General features: G+C 36.5%; 5 protein-coding genes and 1 pseudogene across 8 annotated transcripts; 3 read left to right on the top strand and 3 right to left on the bottom strand.

Moving 5' to 3' along the window:
- Positions 1–48: 48 nt before the first annotated feature.
- Positions 49–1,093, bottom strand: LOC140958762 (uncharacterized). Its single transcript, XM_073416327.1, has 2 exons — positions 125–1,093; positions 49–69 (listed from the first exon to the last, which is right to left on the bottom strand). Exons 1-2 carry the CDS (start codon positions 1,091–1,093, stop codon positions 49–51), a joined length of 990 nt encoding a protein of 329 aa, XP_073272428.1.
- A 2,905-nt stretch (positions 1,094–3,998) lies between these two features.
- LOC140959799 (uncharacterized) lies at positions 3,999–6,744 on the top strand. The gene is made up of 4 exons (XM_073417813.1): positions 3,999–4,169; positions 4,591–4,858; positions 5,579–5,639; positions 6,010–6,744. The coding sequence occupies exons 1-4, from the start codon at positions 4,102–4,104 to the stop codon at positions 6,606–6,608; spliced, it is 996 nt and encodes a 331-aa protein (XP_073273914.1). The 5' UTR covers positions 3,999–4,101; the 3' UTR covers positions 6,609–6,744.
- A 2,958-nt stretch (positions 6,745–9,702) lies between these two features.
- On the top strand, positions 9,703–12,479 carry LOC140959898 (uncharacterized). 4 transcript variants are annotated; one of them, XM_073417940.1, is made up of 4 exons: positions 9,703–10,589; positions 10,888–11,094; positions 11,304–11,395; positions 11,558–12,479. In XM_073417940.1, the coding sequence occupies exons 1-2, from the start codon at positions 9,981–9,983 to the stop codon at positions 10,915–10,917; spliced, it is 639 nt and encodes a 212-aa protein (XP_073274041.1). In that variant the 5' UTR covers positions 9,703–9,980; the 3' UTR covers positions 10,918–11,094; positions 11,304–11,395; positions 11,558–12,479. The 4 variants fall into 4 exon arrangements, with proteins under 4 accessions (XP_073274041.1, XP_073274042.1, XP_073274039.1 ...); XM_073417941.1 differs by having other exon boundaries at positions 10,888–11,020; XM_073417938.1 differs by having other exon boundaries at positions 9,703–11,094.
- Positions 12,480–12,577: 98 nt separating this feature from the next.
- LOC140959896 (uncharacterized) lies at positions 12,578–14,003 on the top strand. The gene has a single exon (XM_073417937.1). The coding sequence runs from the start codon at positions 12,689–12,691 to the stop codon at positions 13,853–13,855; it is 1,167 nt and encodes a 388-aa protein (XP_073274038.1). The 5' UTR covers positions 12,578–12,688; the 3' UTR covers positions 13,856–14,003.
- A 140-nt stretch (positions 14,004–14,143) lies between these two features.
- Positions 14,144–17,355, bottom strand: LOC140959895 (probable LRR receptor-like serine/threonine-protein kinase At4g37250). Its single transcript, XM_073417936.1, has 2 exons — positions 15,603–17,355; positions 14,144–15,072 (listed from the first exon to the last, which is right to left on the bottom strand). The coding sequence occupies exons 1-2, from the start codon at positions 17,266–17,268 to the stop codon at positions 14,396–14,398; spliced, it is 2,343 nt and encodes a 780-aa protein (XP_073274037.1). The 5' UTR covers positions 17,269–17,355; the 3' UTR covers positions 14,144–14,395.
- A 1,610-nt stretch (positions 17,356–18,965) lies between these two features.
- LOC140958179 (uncharacterized) lies at positions 18,966–21,163 on the bottom strand (annotated as a pseudogene).
- Between the last annotated feature and the right edge of the window lie 1,455 nt (positions 21,164–22,618).

The following is a 22,618-nucleotide window of genomic DNA, read 5'->3' on the forward strand; positions in this document are numbered from 1 at the left end:
GTTGCATACTCTTTGATGAATCAATAGCAAGTTGTCGAGCAAAACTTCCTAATCTATCTTGATAAATTGCTACTTCATCAATGCACTTTCTTTGAACAGATCTATCACTAATCAAGGTAGTGACCATCTCAACAAAACCATCCATTATCTCCTTTTTAGTGCACATATTAAACTTGTCATATGCAAAAGCAGGGTTCAGGAGATATGCTGCTGCATGAATATCTCGTCGAAGTTGTTTGTCCCATCTTGTCTTGACAATACTTGTAAAAGGCTTGTAAAATTTCTTTTTATTCTTGAAGATATTTTTTATTGCTTTCTTTGCCCTATACATTCCGTCATAGACATAACCAATTGAAGGCCTTCGATCAGTATCCATTATACGCAACATACGTATTAGAGGAGCAGCAACACCAACTACAACTGTGCAATCACTCCAAAATCTTGTATCAAGAACAACCGCCAGAACAACACTTGCTTTTTTGTCTTTGAAGTATCGAGAATCCTTAAATGTCTTACTAGTAAAAAAAGCTTGCAAATCATGTTGATGTTCAAGGATACTCTTCAATGCAATGAATGTAGTAGCAAAACGAGTTGGCCCTGGACGTACAATCTCTGTCCATCCTTCTCTCTTTCTCAACCATGCCAACAGAAATGCATGATTGTAAACGAATTTTGTTACCAAAGAAGCCTTTTTTGTAAGATTACTAACAAGCTCCATTTTACCAATATCACCAAGAATCAAATTCAGACAATGTGCAGCACAAGGCGACCATTTGATAGAGGGATACTTATCATGAAGCAAAACACCGGCTGCTTTATAGTTGGCCCCATTATCAGTTACCAAATGAACGATATTATTTGATCCAACCCATTCCACTAACTCAACAAATAGATGACAAATTGTGGTTGCATTTTTCACAATATCAGAAGCATCAATAGATCTCACAAATGATGTTCCCCTCTTGCAATACACTAGAAAGTTTATAAGTTGCCTATTTGACCGATCTTGCCAACCATCAGCCATTATAGTGCAACCTCTTTCTTCCCAAACACTCCGATAACCATCAACTACTAATTGAACTTCCTTTTTCATGCTTCCTAATAAGTTTGTTCGCAACTAATTATATTTCGGTGCTTTATAACCGGGACCAACAGTAGCAATAGCATCTACCATTTGTTGAAAATAAACAGAATTCACAGCATTGATGGGAATACAAGTATCATAAAAAAAACCTAGCAATGCTCATATCAACATTAAGTAAAGCTTCTTTACTTACGAGCAAACTTTTGATAGAACGTTGTGCACCGACAGTAGTTCTTGGTGCAAAAAAGTTAGGCATCTTCTCATCTCTCTTTCTCTTTCTTTTTTGAGAAGCCGCACCAAAAGAAGATTTATCTTTCCCCCTTGTTTGAGTATGTGGTGGATGCATTTCTTCTTCAAGATTTGTCATATGAGGACCATCAATATTATCATCTTCAAATGATATCGGAGCTATGCTTTTTTCTTCAAATGCCTTTAAAGATTGTTCCATTTGATATCTTACATCATATGGAACTTTTTTGCATGATGCAATATCTCCTTTTCTACCTGCTAAATGTTTTTTCATCCTATTGATCCCTCCACCCCTCCACACATTATTGCAATGCAAACAAGTCCAACTTCTTTTCCCATCATTATCCACATCCTCTTTAAAATGAGCCCATGCTGGATCGGTTTTGCTTCTAAACGAGGAAACAGAATTAGATGTGGAACTAGATTTTTGCCCGCCACTTGATGAATCCATCTATATTTTAAAAAATAATGAACTTTAATGCACAGTTGATGAAGTATAGTAAAAGAGGAAAAATAAACAATAAATTATGAACATATGAGTAATTCAATATAATAATTGAGAGATACATCACAAAAGGAATATAAATTTGATATATTAGTTAATGATTGCTACTAACAGATCATTTTTTCTTAAAATTTAAATTGTTAGAATTTAGAAATGTTAAATATTTATAGCTACTCTCGTAGGCTTGATTTCTTGCAAAAGAAACTTTAGTTGTGATTGGGTTTGGGTAATATAGATACAAGATAATTAATTTTGAAGTTTGAACAACAATAAAATTATAATGACTAAGTTGGTATCTGTGACAAAGACTTGGCTAGTTTCAAGAAAACAAAGAAGCCACGATCCATCATTGTGGAATTGCAAAGTGTTGCTATGTAGAACACAACTCAACTACACGAAAACATGAGTACAAAATTATTTTTAAAAAATGGAATCCAACAGCTATTGCACAGTGCACTCGATGGAAAATTGGGAAAAAAAGATCAAAGAAATGGAAGAGCACGTATCAGGATTGAAAAGCTTCTGTACCAAAAAAAAATTTCTATGCTTTACAGTTTACGCTATGAAAAGAATCACTGATCATCAACAAAATGGAAGAGATTGATTAATTTTGCAAGATAAACAATATACCAAAAAAAGTCTAAACTAACATTACTCATTACTTTGAGATTCCTCCTTTCCAATCAAGCTAGTAATAAGCAGGCGTGGTGTGGAGATCTCTCCAAATCTTGTGTCGATTTTTTAATTCTAACCAGTCAACGAGAATGAGGATAATTAAATTATTAAAATATCTGGGCAATTTTTTTTTATAATTTCACAGACCCGTGCGGTTGCTAAAGACCGGCCGGTTTCCGGTTTTTCCGGTTTAACCGGGTTTTAACCGATTTTTTCCGGTTAAACCTGTTTTCCGGGTTTTTACTTATCTCCGGACCGGTCTGGAGGCCGGTTCGTGGTTGAACCGGTCCGACCGGCCGGTCCGGTCCTGTTTGGAGAACATTGCTTGAAATATTACTTAGAGCTTTAGTTTCATCTCAGGATATAGGTAAGCAAAAGAGAAATTTTTGTCGTTGTTTATGAATATTGACAAAGCCACAGTGGTCCAATTTTTAAATTTTTTATATATTAATTTTTGAAAAAATTGATTTAATTTTCTTGGCTCCGTCATTGTTTATGGATCACTTAGATAAACACAGTAATTTGAGAAATGCGAGTATATATGAAGCGAATTATATTGATTTTGATGAACATATGTCATTTATTTATCAATATAAAAATATATATGACAAATGGTTATAAGATCATTTGAAATGTGATATATTGAGTATTGAGTATGATCTTTGGAATTAAATTAGGCATTATATATGTGGATTGATAACATTGGCTATATTAATATATCAAAATTATTTTTTAGATATGTTTTTTATTATATACATTATTCTGTTAAGATTAGAATTTAGACTTAACTCAACCCCAAAAGCTAGCTCAAGAGGGGAAGATTGTCCAAGTCCATATATACAACTCTCAGAAATTTTTATCTAACCGATGTGGGACAACTAACACACATCTCTCAAGCCTAGAAATGAACATTGGAGCGTGAAGTTTACAAATAACCCAATTATGAGCAGACAGGGTTTCCTAACTATGGACAATTCAACACATAACGGTAAAACATGAGCTCTGATACCATGTTAAGATTGGAATTTTGACCTAACTCATCCCCAAAAGTTAGCTTAAGGGGGGAGGATTGTCCAAGTCCATATATACAACTCTCAGGGATTTTATCTAACCGATGTGAGACAACTAACCATTCTTATTTTTTAACATAGAATATATATATACTACATTATTCATCGGAATGCATTAAATACATGAATTATTAAGCTATTGTATTCAAGAATTTAATAATTGAGGTTCGTCAAAGTTATTATTACGTTTTATAATATTTTTTTGGAGCAAACACGCTTTATCGGTTGTAATACTCCTTAAAATCAAGACATTAAGTTAATTTACAAAACATTTAATTAATTATTATCAAAAGGAATGGGCTCCAAAACGATGGCATTAAAATAGAAAGCCCAGTTAAATCCTGGGCCTTTTTAATTGGCCCATAACGAGAGTCCAGAACAACTTAGATAAACCATCTGAGCTGTTGTGTTCGCAAACAGAAATCATTTTCTCGGACTTGGGGGCTGCCGCCGCCAAAAGAGTGGCGGCGCTTGTCGGTGACGGTGTTATTTGCCGTTTACCTTCCTAAGAAAGGATAATGTCTCGTCGAGAAGACCGTAGCTACGACTCGAAACGCCATCGTTCTAGATTCGACCGTGAACCCAGGTTTTGTAAAAGCACCAAGCCTTTCTGATAATTCGTTAGATTCATGATTTATTTTCCTTTTTCAATGTAGAAATTAGAACAAATATGTCTTGATTTTTTTCTTATTTTGTGTTATCATTGTTAATCTTTGCGCGCGCGCACACACACTCTGATTCAGTTTTTGTTTTTTCCTTCTTCTCAAAATGTTAGTATATTATTAGGGATTTTCACTTACATGAGTTCATCTCAACATCTCAATGCTGGACCTTGGATATTTAAATCATCCTGAAACTTGTAGAATTTATGGTCTGTGTCTTGACAGTCTTGTCACCTGTATGTGCTTATCTACCACCTCTTTAACCTGTGGCCTGAGTAGGAAAACCTGTTTGTAATGCTTATTGAATTAACAAACATGCGCGATTCTCCTATTGCTTTCTGTTAGCCCCAAGAGATCTAGGAGGGATGGTAGACCAGCAACTGAAAGACCACATTCCAACCCCGAGTTGGATAAAGATCAATTGTCCAGCGATCAGAAGCACCATCGCAGGCTCCAGGATGCATTGCCGCTTGAGGCCCCATTAGGGCGTGATGCAAAGGTTGAAACTTGGATTGTGAGCAAAGAACCTGTAGAAAAAGCTAACGGAAACCCGGAAGGTAGCAATCATCCTATTGATTCAGCTAAAGTACCTCGACCCCGAACATACTTTCAGGTATGCTTTTTCCTTACAAATATCATTGTAGTGACCCGGGGAAGTTTTCTTGTATTGGCTTTTCACCTTCTTATGCGTGTGTGTCATGTTTTTTATATGTCAGGTCTGTTGAAAAGCTCTTGTCTTCTGCTATTGTGGATCATTGCAAATTAGCCTACACCAATCTTTTGTACCCATATGACTCAGTTTCATTCTTGAGTTTTGGATTTCAGGAAATATTTTGATATGGAGTCAATGGATTGTATAAAGGTCGAGCTATAGGACAGTGAAAAAGCAGTTGTGTTTTGCTCCTATTTTCACATCTTTTATAACATGGTGGTTTTCGACTTGATGAGCTGGCTCGGAGATTATTGTTCTCTTAATCTTTTCCCGGATGGGTTGTTGGGTAGTGGAATAAATACGAGTCATATCTTGTTAAAGCCGTTAAAAATTAGTTGAACAGTTTATGAAGATTAATTTTAATGATCCTTTTATGTGAAACATGTAAATTTTTGGGCGTCAAGAATTATGCGTCATTTTTAGGGTATCATTAGATGCATCTCTTAATTTCTCGGAGAAGACGGTTAAAAGTTACTTTGATCTTGAACTGGTGTAAGATTCTGCTTTTACTCATTCTCAAGTGATCTTATTCGGTCATTTGGATTTTTGTTCAGCCTGGTGGCTTCAAGTACCTCCATTAATATAACAGTATTTGGCCTGCCTGTCAATGTCTTATGACAGCATGATGACCGTGGTGTTACCAGGCAAGATGTGAGAGGTTTCAGTCGCAGGACAGACAATGGTAAGGTTTTTGAAGCTAAAGTTTTCCGTGTATTAGGTTTCCATTTCTAAAGTTTGTGATATGGGTTAAGGATTTGATATAGATTGAGTATTTCATGGATTTGTTTTGTTCTTTAATTTTCCTGCCTAGAAGCGTTTCTATCAAACTACGGTTGGAATACAAATACACTGTTGGTTGGCATTCTTAAGAATGTGAAATTGTTAGGTTTCCTATGGAGTTGTGCTTCATTACTTAATCTATTATGCTGTATAAAATTATAAAAATTTTACTGGTGGTTTCACTTCTAGAATCTGTGATAGGATAACATCTTATTTTGTTTTGTATTTAATATATGAGGATTTAATTTTAAAACATTTATTTTCTTGTGAAGAACGTGGATGGTTGAGGGATCACAAAGCGCAGCTAAATAGCAGGACCGAAAATAAAACTTTGTCAAGTGATGAACGACGGAAGGATGAAAAAGCTATGGATAACAGAGAAAATAATACGTGGCGCCATGATGGATACTTTGAAATGGAGGCAAATCCAAAGCCACCTCCGCGCAAGAGGCCTTCCTTCAGTGAGCAAAAGATTACCACTGCAGATCCTGGGAAAGCGGACAAATCAACAGCAGCAGCAAATCCAGTGCTGCCAAACCCTGGAGACCGTGCTGCCAAAAGCGAGAAACGAGAGGAAAGAATACACTATTCACGATATTCTGATAAACCCGAAAGACCGCTTGTACGGGAGAGGGAATCGAGCAAGGGCGAGGTGTGGAGAGGTAACTTTACATCTAGAGATAGGCATGGTAGCAGCGGTAGATATAGAGGCAAAGACCAATTCACGGGAAGGCAAGGCTATCTCCCAATAGGAGATGGTGGCCGTGTTGAGAAATGGAAGCATGATCTTTACAATGAGACAAACCGGAGTCCGACCCCAAAGAATGACGAAGATCAGATTTCAAAAATCGAAGCTCTTCTGGCATCATAAATATTTTGTTGCACTACTGAGAAAGGCTCTTATGCTGGGGATTGCACATTTTTTATGTGATTTTGATTTATCAGCTCACTGTTGAATCAAGTAAGATGTGCTTTTGTTGAATATATGATTTGGAACCTTAACATTATAGTGATGGAAAAATGTGCTAAATTTCATATTTTTGAAAAAAAAGTAAAGATTTCATTTTCAGATAAGAAATATAAGCAGGCTTCATCGATAAACAGATTGGATAAAACTCAGAAACAAATTTACCATATGGTCGTACTACATGCTAAACATGATCTAAACGCAAGGAAATGTCAAAATCACATTACAAGCACCACCTAATAGAATAATGATCAGACACAAAGTCTACGTAAAATCCCAAATCCCGAACAAATTAAATGTGCAGCTCTGTTCTTTCAAATTCAAAACTGAAATCGACAATGGTCTGTCATGGGAAACATCAACATGAGATAATAAAGTTTTTAAAATTACAACATTGAGGTGGGCTTGAGACTTTTTTGTTTTTATTCAAACCAGTGTCTCTTTCAAAATGATCTTTTTTACGTCGCTCAACATCACAGCAAACAATCCCTAACTTGGTCGAAGATTACAGGGGTTTTATGCTCAAATAAAAATTAATTCGGTTGAAATTCTTGTGACATTTCCCATACTACTGAATACAAAACTATTAGAATAATAATATTATTATTATTATTGCTAAAATGTACATAAATCAATAGATTAAGATAATAATATACACTTGGTTCCATCTAGACTCACCAATTCCGCAAATTTCATTACATTTGAAGGCTGATTAAGGCCTAGTTTAGCAAATACTAATCATACACATACACGAAATTAAATATAGCATAATCAAGATCACGAATCAAACAAATCCCAAAAACAACGAACACATCATCAATTCTCGACTTTGCTTCCAGAAGCGAATCCCCTATGCCTCAAGCCATTACCGGCGCGGCCAGGTGACGTCAACTGGTTGGAGCCCACTGTAAAGAGATCGACGGCGGATGGCGGCTGAAACTCGGAGCGGGTCCACTGGTCGGAGGACCCTTCAGGGAGCAGGAGGTGGTAGCTCCGCCCCGTGGAGTTGTTAGAGAGGCAACGGTAGACGTTCGCCGGCTGCCTTTGCTTCTTGATGGCATGGAGGAGGAACGGGAGTAAGCCTTCCATTGTTTCTTGGTTTATATTAATTTCTTCGCTGCTAATCAATCGATATTCTGTCCGGCGATTCTTTTGTCTTATTTATAGGCTCATTTTTTTGTATTTTTTTTGACAAGTTGGAGGCTGACTTGAATAACAAATGTGGAATTACCTTCGTGCCCATCATTTATATTAATTTATTATTTAAAAATGAAAATTTTTTAAATTATTATTTTATCTTAAGTTTAATCAATTTAATCAGACATATTATTATTGTTTATTCAATATTATTTAATAGCATACTCAATTATTTCAATTATCACAATATTATACATTTATATATAAACAACAAATTTTTAAATAATTAAATATATATATATATATATTAAAATATTGTTTTTTTTAAACCCTAACAATAGGGACTTTAGAACCGTGAGGCTAAAAAGGTAAAATAATTGTTCGGACAATATAATTTTAAATGGAAACATGCAAATCCGCAGCCGTGCGTGGATGGTTTAATTTATTCAATGAGCTGTTTTTGACTTTTGATTTTCTCTGAAATTATTACGTTGCGTAGTTAGACCAAGAAGGCGGCTCAATTCCTCCTTAAAATCGCACGTTTTTTTATTAAGAATTAATAAGAATTGATCAATAAATATTAATATTATTGACATAAAAAATAATATTTTATTATGAATCAAATTGAGTTGGAGATCTATTGTGAGACGAAAAATTATTTCTTAGTATTTTAATTTGTAAGTTCTTGAAAAATAAAATGAAATTTAGAATATTGTGGCATGTGAATATGTTTTATTTTTTATTTTAATTTGTTTTGGCATACCACATGATGTAATCGAAAATGTTTTTTTTTTTTATATAGGAAATATTGAAAATGAATTTTGACAAATATATTATGAGATCATGCATATCCAATACGACGTGTTATTTGAAATATCCTAAAATTAGGCAGTAAATTCAACACGCTTATATGTCGTGAGTTGGTTTGCACCAGTTGAGTACTGTCAACTACTTTAATTTCAAACTCCAAATTCAACAAATCATGCGGGAGGTTGTATTTAAGAATCTTCCAACATTTTAAAATGATGTAATGTTATTTATTTTTTTTTATTAAAGGTGACATCTATTATGGTGGCGTGTCTCTGCGTGTGTTGTATATATTTATGAGTATGTCTCTTGTGAGACGGTCTCACGAATCTTTATCCGTGAGACAGATCGATCCTACCGATATTCACAATAAAAAGTAATACTCTTAGCATACAAAGTAATAATTTTTCATTGATGACCCAAATAAGAGATATGTATCACACAATACGATCTGTGAGACCGTCTCACATAGGGCTGGGAAAATATACCGAAATATTGAAATACCGAAATACCGTACCGAAAAAATACCGAAATACCGAAAATAATTTTTTTTAAAATTTAAGTTCGATATACCGACAAAATTTTCGGTGTCGGTACGGTATCCGGTATGAACTTTTTCATATCGAATATGCGGTATACCGAATTTCCGGTATCGATATCGGTATGGAAAAATTCCATACCGATATTTACGGTACCGTAGTTCAGTACGGTATACCGTACCATACCCACCCCTGGTCTCACACAAGTTTTTGCTTATATTTATATATTCTATTTTTTATATATATGACTCTTGTAAAAAAAATTAAAATTTTCTTGTTTTTAATAAGTTTTAAATTAAAAAATTAAACCTGTAAATTTTAAAATCAACTTTAAAATTATCTTATTTTTATAAGTATTTTATTAAGTTAATTTGTGATTTAAAAAAATAAAATAAAAAAAGAAGACATCTTGAGGAGTGGGAAAGTTCACATGGAGACTAGTTTTTATGTAAATTTAATATATCTTATTACTAGTGATGTGGAGAAATTAGAATGATTTATGGAAATGAAACAAAATTTCCATATAATCTGCTCCTTATTTCCCTTTGTTTTCGGATTCTGGTGCCATTGGATTCCGATTCTCTGAATGGAAACTTTGAATTTGACCTTATGTTCCAAGATAAGAATCCTATATCGTTTATTCACTTTTTATCTGAAAATAATCGATTCAACTTCCGTGGCCCTGTTTTGGAATTTCTGTTGGTTTCTGTTTTCCCGTTTTGGTTTGATACGTTGATATTTCAAGAAATCAGTACATTCTTTTCAAGAAATTTGAAATGCGTGATAAAAAAAAATGGGTTCGCTGAAGAGTGACGTTCTCTTGAAGCTTCCTGAAGACATGAAAATGGGGGACAATGAATCTGCAGATGATCGAAAGCCTGTATTAATAAAAATCAGAAGCGTAATACCTGTATTAAAAGAAGGCCATTCAACTTCCCATGCATTGTATGTTTCTTTGCCTCAAGAACAGAATGAGATGATTTTAGGGAATAAAAGGAAACTTGGGCAGTTCATTTACGACCGAAACCTGGAAAATGCGCATGCTGTTCCGTTAATCAGGGCCGTTACTCCGGTTCCCGGGAGGCGCCAATGCAAAGGAACCCCTGACGATATTGTTTCACCACAAAATTTGGTGAAGATTCTTGAGGCATCTAGAATGGATAAATTTAGAAAGAGGATTCTTGATTATGGTTTTAATATTGGAGAGGAAGGAACAAAAAGTAGGCCAAGTTCTGTTGATAATGATAGCGATACGGATAGCATTGTTTCATATGCCTCATCAACTAGTATTTCAAAGAGAAGAAGCTGGAATGAGTCGGAGATTTTGGGAGTAAAGGATATCTTTGATTCATCAGTTGCCAAGCATGAAATCAGCTCACCTGCTAGAAGCCGTAGTGCAAATGTTGGTTTCTCAGTTTCCTCAATGCAATTGCTCCGTACTACTTTATCTGTTTATCATGTTCATTAGAAAGATAAATGTTAGAATTTGCATTTTGATCTGCTGGTATTTTGAAAATGGTGTTGTGTAGAAAGGAATTATCGATCTGGGAAGATAATGATTTGTCCCACCGGCAGTACCACATCAAAAAATGACTCAATATATACAGCTATCGCACTTTCTGTTTTTTTTTTAAAATATATTATTTACTGCATAATTTCGACCTTGGTTTAACTATTTCTTATTGAATTTATCTCAATAGGTTTCCGGTTCGGTCGATCATATAAGATAGCTCTGATAAAAATTTTAGTTAGGTGTCAAGGAGAAGATCAGAAGTTGGTTCAGCAAAGCGATTAATCAAAAGAACAGACAAAAACCAGATTTATGTACCAAAGGTCAATAATGTACAGATTCAGAAACTTGGATATTATGGAAGTATCTGCCATCAAGCGTAATGAAACTTGGAAAGGTATAAATTACAGCAATCATCGATATATAGTATATGGAGATTCAAGTTTAGTTTTGCCTTCTTTTTTAGCCTTTTATAAACTTCGACAAATGCTGGCATGAAGAAAAAATCATTTTTGTTCGTCTTCATAAGACATCATTTGCCGTTAACTGTTAAGCGGGCATTATGAGAAGAGAAAAACATGAAGAATTGCATTTTTCGAACTGCAGGAAGTGATGAAGCAACGAGATATTGTTATGCTAGCTGCTGCAGATGCTCTGCAAGAGGTTTGTGCTGCTGAGAAATTGCTTCGCTCATTAAGGTAAGGAAAATAAGCGTTCACTGTTAGTTTTTTCCTCGATTTCTTGTGAAATGGCGTCCCAATTTGATGTGTATCACCCCTCTTGAATTATAACAAGGAGAAAGTGAACGGTTGTTTAATTTCTTAAAGACTTTTAGTTGAGCAGAATGTTACTTCTTGCAGCATGTTTTCTGAGTACCCTTGGCAAAAGGAGAAGATCTTCAACCATGCGTTGACAAGTTCTTCGAATTTCAAGATGATTTAGCTCGTACGAGGTTAATACTGCAGTCTCTTACAAGCACAAGTCCATTTAGGACAAAAGAATCTGGATCCCTCAAAATCAATTCAATCAAAGAAGTGTTGAGTAGCGCTCTTGAAAGAAAGAATAGTGCAGCAACATGGATCAAATCAGCTGTAGTCATGGATCTCTCTCCTGCCTCCTCTGTCGTGGATCCCTGGGCAAATCCAACGGCCTCCACTGTAAAAAATCAAGCAAGTCAATCCAAAAAACAAAACCAAAAGTCACGTGCATCGTTAAGAAGACCACAAGCAACACTATTGATCCTCTTTTATTAGCATCAGAAAGAGATGATCGGAATGAATGGACTAAGGGAAGTGCTCTAACTGCTGCTAATGACTTGGCTGCCTCGTTACACGACGAAAGTAGAAGCTGTTTCTCAACGATGTGAAGGAATATTTGAATGAAGTTGAGCAAAAATGCTCAACGACGGAGCGTGAAGATTCAATTGGTGGGATGATGTACAGATTTAAAAAGGTTAGTGATTAGCTGGATTTGATAGTAAATCAAGAGGGAAATCTTCGAATAGACGGAGGAAGGTTGATTTCTAATGATTTGGAAGATTCTGAAATTGAAATTTCTGGGAGATTGAGAAACAAGATTTACGCGATCTCGATGAATCACATAGAGCGGACCGCAATGGCTTTTGAAACTAACAAGAACTGATAAGCAAGCGTACAAGTTTCACATTGTGCATCGATCAAAGATGGACTGTGTAGCAAGATTTGTTGATGTATATAGAATTAGTTTGCAGCTTGAACTGGTATGTTAAACTTTTTAAGACACTGGTTCTAATTATAATCATACAGTCAGAATTTTTCAATTTTATACTTGATAAAGTTTTTATTATATAAATTTATATATAATATCTCAATTAATACAACTTTTCCATGTAAAAGAAAAAAGGTATCTACTTCGATATGCTCGAAAATTGTATTGTATTGTATTAAAGAAGGCCACCCTTCCAGCTAGAACACACAGGACATCATTAAAATTCAAGAAAGAACCAAACTTTAATGGCCAACTTCTGTCGCCATGCCTCCACTGAACACAGACGCACCATTATCATCTTCTTCTTCATCACCACCCTCGCCGCCCGCCCCTCCGCCCACTACTCTGCCGATGTCGCCGCCTTACGCGCTTTCAAATCCGCCATTCAGCCCACTTCCATCCCACCAAACTCCTGCATCGCCACCTGGAACTTCTCCACCGACCCCTGCACCACCCTGCGAACTAACCACTTCACCTGCGGCGTCACCTGCTCCGGCGGAAGAATCATTCAGCTCACCCTCGATTCGCAGGGTTATGCCGGGAAGCTCACCCCACTCATTTCCCATCTCACCCAGCTCATCACCCTAGATCTCACGGACAACAGTTTCTATGGCCCGATACCCGCTTCAATTTCTTCTCTTTCCAATTTGAAAAGCTTGATACTCCGACTCAATTCATTTTCCGGAGAGATCACGCCGTCTATCGCCGCCCTCAAATCCCTGAAGTACCTCGATCTTTCGAGAAACTCACTCTCCGGGTCGCTGCCGAGCATGAATTCTTTGGCCGGGTTAACAAGACTCGACTTAAGCTACAATAATATCACCGGCTCACTGCCCCAGCTTCCGCGAAACGTCTACGAATTAGCTATGAAAGCTAATCATCTATCGGGCTCGCTTATCAAGTTTCCATTCAACGGGCTAACTCGGTTAATGACTGTGGAACTCAGCGAAAATTCGTTCACCGGAATCCTCGATTCCTGGGTTTTCTCGCTTCCTTCCCTGCAGCAAATCAATTTATCCAACAACAGCTTCACCGGAATCGTTATTTCAAACCCTTCGGATAGCGAGCTCGTCGCCGTTGATTTGAGTTTCAACAAAATTGAGGGGTTTTTACCCACCAATATCTCTGCTTTTCCGATGCTACGGTCACTGGTTTTGAGTTACAACCGCTTCCGCGGACCAATTCCATGGCAGTACAGCAAGAAGGGGTCATCACTGCAAAGGATTTATCTCGACGGTAATTTCTTGAATGGGTCGCCGCCCGCGGAATTTTTCTCCGTAGATTCTCCAATATCCGGCAGCCTCGGGGATAACTGCCTACAGAGCTGCCCGCATTCTTCGCAACTTTGCTTGAAGTTGCAGAAACCCGCTTCGATTTGCCGACAAGCTTATGGTGGGAAACCAAGATCTTGAGTGTCGGTCAAAGCCCTTCAAATTTTTGTCACTGATAAACGACGGGCCCCACAGTTATTTATTACCCTACTTTTATTATTTAATTAATAATATTCTTTAAATGCATGTGCTAACTTCGTGAAGGTCCTCAGAATAATAGAGTTTGTTTCAGATTGAGTCCTCTATTAGATTATTTATTATTATTATTATTATTATTATAAGTTATTTGATACACAAGGAGATTACACATAAAATTTTAGAATATTTTTCACGCCATGTTAAATTATAAAATTATATGTACCCGCATGCAACCTATGGTCAGATTATCTCGAGTTTGAATTGATATGCCGAATTCTGGTCGCTTGGAACCATTAGAAACTTAGGATCGAAACATTCGTTATAAGTTATGCTAGTACCATGATCATTACTTGATCAAATTGAACTCACAAAACATTCATCAAGGACAAGAATCCTCAAATGATTCCAAGCTCAAAAAGAGTTAAGGAGGGATCATTGCTGCCTTTATCCAATAGCAGATTATGCTTCCAGCTTAAGAATGGATCAGTGTGCAAAAGAGCATGGGACTTTCTTCTCCAACACTTGAAGTGCTTCTTTCATGCAAGGTCTCTTATGTGGGATTAATGAAGCACAGCTGAATCCAAGCTTAAACCATTCCAAAATGGCATCCTCTCGCCCCGCCATGTTCCCCCTTAATGACACGTCAGCCATCCTCAGAACTCCGGTTGGGTCTTCGGTCACCGAGCCAGTGGTCCACTGGTTCAACTCCCGGTTCAAGAACACCTTCCCTGTTAGAAGCTCGAGCAACAAAATACCGAAAGAGTAGACATCCCACTTTGGGCTGGGTATAAGGTTTTGGAGCGACTCGGGAGCGTGATATGGAGATGTACATCCCACGAACCCCACGGGTGTGATGTAGGGGCTCATGTCAGCCACCTGATTGTGTAGGCTGTGGTGCGATGATGTTGATCTCATGCTGCCAAAATGCCTAGCTGAGACGTGCCGTTTCGTTTTGTGTCTTTGTTTTCCATATATGAGCCAGTGGAGTCCGAAATCACTTATGATGGGCTCTTTATCTGGTGTCAGCAGGATGTTGCTAGGCTTTATGTTTCCATGAACATATTTCTTCTCATGGACGTATTTTAGTCCTCTGGCCACACCTTTTGCTATCTTTAGCCGGGCTTCCAAAGACAAATTATAAGGAGATGAACCAGTTTTCCCTGCAAAATATCCAGAAAACTAAGGATACACAGGTCCATTTGATTAATTGAAAGATGAAATTGCAAGATTCGTGTAAAGAATTAAAATTGACAACTACTGCACTTATCGTGTTTAGTACCAAGATCTACAAAATTAAGCTCTGTGTAACTTTTTCCCGTGAAACATAATAAGTTGCTCTCTCTCAATTATTTGTGAGTGTACGCAGATATTGAAGGTATAAGGTGATGTAGCGCATGCCTTTGGCATATTATATGAATTCTATAGATAAAGTTTTCCAACCTCATTTGCCTCCCATGGAGGACCATGGGAGGAAGAACATAGTTTACCTCCAAGACAGTCTCAAATTGTTGCTGAAGTATTCCATTTAATACAACAAAAACAAATGCTTCTGGTCCCAAAATTAGTCATGGAAATTTGAGGAATCATCAATAATTTGCATGAAAGAGACATGACCATGAATGCAATGAGAATATTCAGCAATAATTTTTTGTACGAAAAATGCTGTCAATTTTGAGGAAAAAGAACTTACTGTAATGCACACTGGCCAAGCTTCCACCGGAGACATACTCATAAACAACAAGTTTTTCGTCATCTCCACAATAGAACCCTTTAACTTGAACTAAATTTCGATGTCGTAACTTGGCAATCGCCTTAATGTGGTTCTCGAAATCCTTCAATCTTTTAACTCCACTTTCTCCGATTCTCCTGACAGCAAATGCAGTCCCATCTCGAATCACAGCTTTGTACACTATGGAAGAACTAGTCGTTGAACTGATCACGTATGCTGAAGCCTTCAGCAATGTCTCAAGATCTAGTTCCGTCTCACCATCTATCATCACTAGGGAACTTTCGTTCTTGAATAGTTCATTGTGGTGTTGCCGATTTCCGTGTTGATCATCGAATACGTAGTTAACAGTGTTGCCATCTGTGTCTGAACTTGTGGCCTCTGATGTTTCCTCACCGTTTGTAATGGTGAAACAAGGCCAAACGGGACGGTTTCTTGTTTCTGTTGTTACTAATATTGGCTCTGAATCTTTCTTGAATATATACACATTGGCTGTTGTAGAGATCGATTTTTCTTTGGCTTCTGGATTTGCTTTCTTGACTTTTTGGATTATGAAAAGAAACACCAGTGCGAGAACTCCAATGCCCGCTAAGTTTCCAACTGCGATTCCGGCGATGGCGACCGGTTTTATATGGCGTTGTGGTGGATTTCGAGCTTCATTTGCTGCTGCTCGGGGAGAATCATGCTGTGGATCTATTATCAATGGAATGACTGCTATCGCCGGAGCCGATGTGCTTGAGTTAGTATCTGGTGTGGTAGAAAGTGTCGCCGGAACCGTGCATGGTTTCTGGATCGGTTTGCCACAGAGGCCTGCATTTCGTGCATAAGAGATTGTTCCTTGATTCAGTAACGGCGTTGATTCTGGGATTTGCCCGGTCAGATTGTTGAACGAAAGATCGATCGTCGCATTCTGTGGGATTCTCGAAGTGAATTCAAGAGGTAATTGGCCAGAAATGTTGTTCGATGAGAGATTCAAATAGCGCAAATTCACCCCACCGAACTCAAGTGGCAATGATCCATTCAAGAAGTTTGAAGACAGGTCCAAGAACTCAACAGATTGCATCCGACTCGGGACAGGGCCTGAAAAATGGTTATTTTTCAAAGAAACAACGCTTGAATTTTGTATTAAACTCTGAGGAATGTTGCCTGACAAGACATTGTCGGACAAATTCAGAAGCTTAAGATTCTTCGGCCCTGAAATAAACACTTGAAGCACACCGGAGAATTCATTATTTGCCAGCGAAAGAATTTGAAGCTCTGAACCGTTGAGAAGTGAAGATGGCAGGGTTCCATTCAAGAAATTACTCGACAAATCAAGTGTTCTCAAGTGCTGAATGAGACCTAAATCTTCCGGGACCGTGCCAACAAGCTTTGAATTTGGGAGAATTAAGCTCACAACTCGAAGCATTACTCCAGAATTTTCAACATCAGTACATGTTACACCAGCCCACAGACACGGTGTAGCATCACTGTAGTCCCAATTACCAAGAACAGATAAAGGGTCGCTGACAATTGAGTATTTGAAAGAAAGCAACAGGGCTCCATCTAAGTTTAGACCGAATGCAGGAACCAGAAGAAGCAGAAAAGCCAAAGAAAATGACTTGATGAAATGCAGAATTTTGCTGCCCATTTTTTTTTTCAAGAACCGATAAAATAAGCAGCTCTACGCAGAACAAGTTACTATATCAAGAAAGAGATAGAGAGTGTAGAGAGAAAGCNTAACACTTATTGTCAGTTTACATGAAAGAAAATAATAATCAACATTGTAAATAAAAAATTGCAGATCATTGATTGCCCAAAAGNTTATATAAGATGTTCGAGTGAACATTTAATACAAAAATAAAATAAATAAAATAAAAATTCATGGATTTAATTTTTTGGAGGAAAAAAAGAAGAAGGGATGAATCCTCTTGTGTCAATCCCAAGTTTGTAATGAGCATGGGGAAGTGGAGTGAATGGGCGGTATTGTTTGTACTTGGTGGTGTCTATACTCTGTTAAACCATTGTGGAGACTTTAGGTGATGCATTGATTTACGAGGAAAAAGGGTAGTGGAATCTTTATGCTACAAGACACTTAATATTTAAGTTGGACCCCAACTGTTTTTGTGATACAAGTCCACTTTGTTTTCTCTTTAATCCTTCTCTTCCCCACAGCAATATATATATATATTGCAAGCATGACTTTCTTGCTGCTCGTTTTTTGCTTGCAAATTAAATGAGAGTATCGGAGGATCCAACTCATTTCGGTTTTGCTTTCTTGACCTTTGAAGCTTGGGAATTTAAGTTTTGCTTGTTTTTTTCTTCGAACTACATTTTGTTGCTTTGCTACTTGCCTCTGACTTTAGATTAAGATTCCTTGATTTATAGATTTGTACAGCACTGACGAGTAATGTGAAATAAGCCTTTGGGATGACTGAGACATGGGAATACGTAATCTATTTGATTAAATCATAAAATTTTCAAAATATATATTAAAATATTAAATTTAGATACTTTCTAGATGCTCTTGGTAAGGTCCACATTTTTTCACTCAAAAAAATTTCAAGTTTTATATGTAACTTTTTAGCTCAAATTATGAGAATCAGGGATAGTATGAGTATTGCATATGACATGACTTATATTTACAATCATGGATTCCGCAGATAATTGTGGAGATGAATAAATCTGAGTTGTTCGCTCGATATTTCCAGATTTCACAAATGAACTGCTTAACTTTGCAATCTAGCTAACCGTGGTTTGTTTATTATTTAGCGAAAAAAACCGTCGAATGAGAGGATAAAATTTTCAAACTTATTTTCAGTAATATTTTATTAATTTTATGGTATGGATAACCAACAAAAACACTTCATATTTTGAAGTTGGTAGCATTTTAAAATCAGAAAATTTATCTTGTATTTCTAATAAGCTGTTTGAATGCTTCGAACATCACCTACAGCTGTGTTGATCTTGGTCTGGTATTTCTTTTTCCAGATGAAAAACTTTTTCAGATGCAGTGGTGCTTTAGAACTGTGGTCTTATAACTTCGTATTCTTACAGCTAATATTTAAAAAATAAAAAATATGATTCTTTTACATTTAGCTCTCTGCAACTTCATTTATTTATTTCGAATATGAATGGAATATAGCTGGAGCTTGAAGAAGCTTTACATGCCAACAATCTTAGCCATAACTGGATACCCTTACAGTATCAGAACCCCAAGTTTCACTACATGAATGTTCAATAATCTCAATTCAATTTTTTAACTCAATACTCTCTTTGGCTCTGAGCCTCAATATTTAGTAAATATCTATGTAGTGTATTATAAGATGTTGCATCCAATCGAAGGACTGCAAGTTAAAAGAGCAATAATTTTGAACGACTTCGAATGTATAAAAGGGATAAAAGCATCACAATCTTCGAGGCTATGCAAATCTAATGTAGGCAAAGCTTGTTGAGACAAGTGGATCATGGGACTAACTAAAGCGTATGTCCAGCACCAGCTTCGATAGGGTTACTCTGCCGCCTCAATTCTTCATTAGCATTCCTCAAGAACTGATCCCATCCACTTCCAGGACTCGTATCCAAATAATCGTATGGAGCTGCAGTTTTTAAACCCGGACGTATACCAAGATGACTCTCCACTATTCTGAACTCCAAATCATGATCTTCCTTCAACTTCTCTTCCAGTTCCTCCCAAGTAAATAGGAGCGGGAGGGTAAATGCACCCCAAGGGTTGAAATCCAAAAGCTTCACTCGTTCGTCCCTCGTGACATAGATGTCAAATGTGTAACTTTCAGATTCAAAATTTTCACGCACTTTCTCCATAAAGAATTCCTGGATCATCATTTCAAGATCAGGTTTCCTCACAAGAAGAGCAGGGTAAAAGCTAGTAACTTCTCGTTGGCAAATTCCAATGAGGACTTTATTGCAAACAAAGCACCGAAATTCCATCTCAGGCTGCATTGATGGATACCATTTACGGAGAGCGAGGAAGAAACGTGCCGGCCTTGATGCACTCTTATCACTACACGAATCATATGCATGGCAGAGGTCATTCACAAGAGAATCAGACGACCTCAATAGAAGTGCTATTTCATTGAAAGTGGTACACCTTAGGTTCCCGGTTGGACTAATCCAAGAAGAGTCTTTAGGTGCGCTCCAATTAAGCTTAGGAAAAACAGCACCCCCCAGTGATAAAATGGATGCTTTGATCTCCATTTCCAATTCGGGGAAACAAGGGGCAGGAGTAGGTTGTTCTGCCTCATCATCAGATCCTTCTGACACTACAAAGTCTTCTTCATCTTCCCAATTACGTACTCTATTTGGAAGTGCATCATCATTTGAGATGGAAGCAGGAACGGACCAGAGTCATTGAGAAGATAATCGACAAACGACTCCGGCAGATGATGAATGATGGATTTTATGGATACATATTTGAATTTGGGGGACCATTCTTGGATTTGGCATCTGTTTATTTCTTCTTCCTTCATCGCTAAAAGAAGACTTTACCCTGTAAACCAGAAAGAAAACAATTACTTCAAAAAATTTGTAGGATTGCAGCTGAAATATCTAGGCACGCGAAAATCCACTGATAAGAGGAGAGTTGGCGGCGTGGAGTTGCACCCTTGATAGCTGGGAATACATTTTCACTTGTAGTTTATTAATTTTTTAAAAACATTCACATGAATTTTAGGCTAGCAACCCATGTGCAACCGAATTGTATCTCACGCAAATCATCTAATATCTTAATCTATGCTTTAATTTTTCCATTCAATCAATACAGCAGTTCACATGCCTAATTGCCAGTAAGGAGATATCTTCTGGGAGTGTTCAGATATCAGCGTAATCCAAACAGTGTCTATGGGATAAATGTTTCCAGAAAAATTATTTAATTTGGATAGCCAAAAGTCTGCTTTCAGGATAAACCCCTCTCAACATAACCTCAAATTGCAGAAATTTTTTTTAATTGATGGATTCGGGTTGGTTGTGGGAGGATTCTAATTTTATGAAATACTTTTTTTTAGAAGAACATGAATTTTCAAAGATTTATTCTAAAATACTTTCTTTGGCTAAAATCGAAACTGCCGGTCCTACAATTTAGCCAAAATGCCAGAATTCATGAGCTCAACTGGCCATCATCTTCCTCCTATACCATTTCTTCTATCCTTCAATGCCATTCTCTAATCAAACTACAATAATAATGTTGCAATTGTTTAAATTACCCAATCCTCAAAATGTTTTGATAATGCACGAACAGAAACGATATTTTTTTCCCAATAAACCAACCCATCATAAATTCAAAGATACGTAGTTCATCATAAACAATTAAAACTCCAAAAAAAAAATTCCAAGATAGATCTTAATAATAGAATATAATCAATTCGTGCACCAAAAAAATCGACAACAAACAAATTATAAAACACGAGAAACTTCCGCGAATTCAATCGTTACTGAAGCTTAAAAGATATCAATGAAAAGTACGATCACCAACTTAATAGGCTCCCAAGCTGAAGTTACTGATTTTTTCTTCCTCGGCGCAGGCACTTGTAAGAAAGAATATTGTAACTGGATGGGACTAACGAGGAGGAAAAGGATTTCATTGGACTGAAATCTTGGGCTTTTTGTTCTCCAAACAGGCCCCGTGAATTTGCGAGCTTGTCAGATATAAATATATCAATTTTTAAGTATAAAATAAATAAAAATATATAAATTCTAAGAACTAAATTGTTATGAATTTCAAATTTATCCGTTTGTTATAATCTCTTGCACCAAAAACAAAGGATTGAAAGAAGAATGTTGTAAAAATCAAATGAAAATTTCTAAACATTATTTATGTTACAAAACCATAAGGAATTCTAAAAAACGTAAAAAAAATAATAAGTTGATGAAAACAAATGTCGGAAACAATATTAAGAAAATATAGTAGAATAGACAAAATAATTCGTCTTAATAAAAAGTTGTTCCATTTGAACGAGGCTATCGGTCATTCTGTTTACAATAATTTAGTAGAATAAAAAACATAATATCGCCATGATAAAAAAAATATCCTATGTTGAATATCGATCAAGTCTACAACCACATATCACACTCAAAAATTTAAACCAAATCTCTTATAGTACTTGTTGGTCTCAGGTACGGCATCTTAATATATAAATACAAAAATAACGGATAAAATTAGAGATCGAGATTTAAGTGAAAAAATCTTAAAAATTATCAGAGTAAAAACTACGGGCAATATGAAAATAATTTCACAATAATATTTTATGCGTGAAAACATGACAATATGTTTTCAAACAGAACACTCACTTTCTTAATACAGTTGAACAAACACCTCACAAATATTAAAAAATCATCGTTCAAATGTTGTGAATATATCGAGAGGAGAGAAGAAAACTTGATTTTGGGGAGAGAAATGAGGTGAAGTGATATGTGTCCATACTATGAACTCGTGAATAATAATACAACGCCAAATCTGGATTTTTTTTTACTACAATACACGCGGGGGCGGGGGATCGAACCTGGAGATGGGGCCAGCTAATCTGGCAAGGTGAGACCACTGGCCTACAAGCCAGGTCTCGCCAAATCTGGATTTTTCAACTGCACGATTCTGAAATTCACTTACCATCATCAATAGCGTAAACAAAATGCATTTCACGAACTCGAGTAAATGAAGCTACTTAAACTTGAGAAAATAGTTAAAATCATTATTTTCACTATTAATTACGGTTGAAGATTTGAATACTTATAAACTGATATAAGCTAATGAAGACCTACCTTCATCAATAGCGTAAACAAAATGCATTTCACGAACTCGAGTAAATGAAGCTACTTAAACTTGAGAAAATAGTTAAAATCATTATTTTCACTGTTAATTGTGATTGAAGATTTGAATACTTATAGACTGATATAAGCTAATGAATTTTTTTATGACGTGTTTGAATAGAGTTAATTGCATTTGAGAATACAAATTACTCCATATTACGATATTTTGAAAGATATGA

Source organism: Primulina huaijiensis, chromosome 15, assembly GCF_012295235.1.
Source record: "Primulina huaijiensis isolate GDHJ02 chromosome 15, ASM1229523v2, whole genome shotgun sequence".
NCBI lineage: Eukaryota > Viridiplantae > Streptophyta > Magnoliopsida > Lamiales > Gesneriaceae > Primulina > Primulina huaijiensis.